Below are 2583 nucleotides of genomic sequence, written 5' to 3' on the forward strand. Positions count from 1 at the left end.
GTACTTCCTGGTCTCGTGGTTCCGGAGCAGGTAGTTTTCTATCTGGAAACAAAGCACATGCCTCTCAGGGTCACAGCGCGACCTAGTCAAGCGACACGGAACCAGAGCACGAGCTCCACGCCCCCAGCGCCCCGACCCCAGGGCTGGGAGCGGTGCCTGCCTCACCGTGAAGCACTGCTCTTTTTTAAAAATATATTTTTATTGATTTCAGAGAGGAAGGGAGAGGGAGAGGGAGAGAAACATCCATGATGAGAGAGTCATGGATCGGCTGCCTCCTGCACGCCCCCCACTGGGGATGGAGCCCACAACCCCGGCCTGTGCCCTGACTGGAAAAGGAGCCGTGACCTCCTGGTTCACAGGTCGATGCTCAGCCCCTGAGCCCCGCCGGCCGGACTGAGGGGGGAATGGACCTTGTAGGAACCAGTCACTGTCACGGCTCAGGAGCTGACGCCGCTCCCTCCCCCTCAGGCGCTGTGCCCGCCGGGTCCTGGAAACACAGGCCCATGTGAACAGGCTCCTCGTACCTTCTGCAGAGCCTCCTCCGTTTTCTCGGGGTTCGTCTTGAGGGCTTGGGCGGCGTCGTACATGGGGATTGGCATGAATCGCAGCGTGTAGTTCCTGCGAAAAGGAGAAAGTCATGTTTATTTAAAAATAACTTCCCGCCCGACCGGCAGGGCTCAGTGGTTGAGCATCGACCTAGGAACCAGGAGGTTACAGTTCAATTCCCATCAGGGCACATTCCTGGGTTGGGGGCTCGACCTCTAGTGTGGGGCGTGCAGGAGGTGGCCGGCCCATGATTCTCTCTCACCACTGATGTTTCTCTCCCTCTCTCTCCCTTCCTCCCTGAAATCAATAAATACGTATTTTATTTTCAGAAAAGAAAAGCGGTTGGAGTGGCTTCCTTCCCCCACTCCCGTCGCCCTGAGAGCCACAGGTCTCTGCCCTCCAGTCACATCGGCCGAGCCCACAGGCCTGCCGTCCACCCACGGCATCTCCCCTCCGGTATCAGCTTCCTCCCGCCGGGAGCAGAGCTGCCTTCACGGGACAGAAGGCTGCACCGTGGAGACAGACGGTGAGGCCGCAAGGGAAGGAAGCAGCACTGGGCACGTACCCACATACAGACTCACACCGGGCCACGCGTGAGACCAGCTCGGCCCTGCCTGCGAGTCCCAGCCACAGCTATGGCCACCACACCCCAGGGCTCAGGGACGCCCCGGGCTCAGGAACGCCTCGGGGCTCAGGGACACCGCAGGCTCAGGGACACCCCGGGCTCAGGGACACCCCGGGCTCAGGGACGCAGGTGTGACTGTTTCCCAGGAGGAATCCCCGAGCGCTCACTTCTCCATGGCCACGGCTATGTCCTGAAAGCCTTGAGCAGAGATGTTGTTCTTGTCCCAGATCACCGTCCTGTTTGGAAAGGAACCACATAGATAATGGGACACTCGGAGGGGAGGGACCAGGCCTCCCATGACGAGGAAGCTCTGTGGGCCCGTCTGGGTGCTCTCGGACGATGCATCACGTGACCAAGGGGAATGGTCCTTGCTCTGAGCCGTGGACCCGGCCCCTGGCTGGCTTCTCCTCAGTGGCAGGTCCGGGGAGGGGAGGCCAGGAGGCTGGGCTCACACCTGAGCGGAAGCCCCGTCACTCCTGCCGCCTCCCCGGCTCTGCTCGCCGGGCCCTGCCCCCCAGCGTCCACTGCCCGCCCCACTTGGTCACATCAGCACCGACGTGGAAGGAGCCCCACAGCTCTCAGCAGGTGCTCCCTCCAGCAAAAACCTCTCCCACAAAGGCTGGGAGGAATCACTGTCCACATCTGGGAGCAAGCCCGGCCGGCACAGCTCAGCGGGTGAGCGGCGACCTATGAACCAGGAGGCCACGGTTCAATTCCCGGTCAGGGCACAGGCCCGGGTTGTGGGCTCCACCCCCAGTGGGGCGTGCAGGAGGCGGCTGGTACATGATACTCTCTCATCATGGATGTTTCTCTCTCTCCCTTCCTCTCTGACATCAATGCAAATATATTTTAAAAAATAAATAAATCTGGGAACATCCTCTCGGTATTTTGACAAAAGATAAAAACTGTCCCCGCTTCTCCCCGTCCCCCACCCCCCGCCGCCCGGCGGCACCTGAGCTTGGTGTTGATCTGCAGCGCTTTGGCCAGCATCTTGGCGCCCATGTCGCCCATGGCATTCCCGCTGATGTCCACTTTGGTCAGGGACGTGTTGCTGCCCAGGGCGTTGATGATGATGGTGACCTCGGTCTTGAGTTTGGAGTCGGCCAGGGACAGGGACTGCAGAGGCTGCGGGGGGGACAGCACACGGCTCGTCTCAGACGGAGAACCACTGGGAGGACCCGTTGTGCGGAGGCCTCTTCTGTAAACGGCCAAGAGACGCTGGGAACACGGACGGGCACCTCCCCTTGAAGGGAAGCCGGGGCGACACCGAGAGGCCGGTGCCAGTTCTGAAAGGATGACATAATGAAGAGGCTACACAACATCTGAGCACCGTGGTCGGCAAACTGCGGCTTGTGAGCCACATGCGGCTCTTTGGCCCCTTGAGTGTGGCTCTTCCTAAGCCTTAGGAGTAC

The 2583-nt window shown here is 60.7% G+C and overlaps 1 protein-coding gene across 1 annotated transcript in view; it reads right to left on the bottom strand.

The window, feature by feature from the left end:
• LRRC16A (leucine rich repeat containing 16A) overlaps positions 1-2583 on the bottom strand; it is a 125121-nt gene that overhangs the window by 20562 nt on the left and 101976 nt on the right. The window contains exons 20-23 of the mRNA XM_015563505.1: positions 2124-2296; positions 1339-1407; positions 525-618; positions 1-42 (exon numbers count right to left, since the gene is read on the bottom strand). The exon at positions 1-42 is cut by the window's left edge and continues 49 nt beyond it. Of these exons, the coding sequence (XP_015418991.1) occupies positions 1-42; positions 525-618; positions 1339-1407; positions 2124-2296 (378 nt within the window). The remainder of the gene's footprint in view (positions 43-524; positions 619-1338; positions 1408-2123; positions 2297-2583) is intronic.

Source organism: Myotis davidii, unplaced genomic scaffold (genome assembly GCF_000327345.1).
Source record: "Myotis davidii unplaced genomic scaffold, ASM32734v1 scaffold217, whole genome shotgun sequence".
NCBI lineage: Eukaryota > Metazoa > Chordata > Mammalia > Chiroptera > Vespertilionidae > Myotis > Myotis davidii.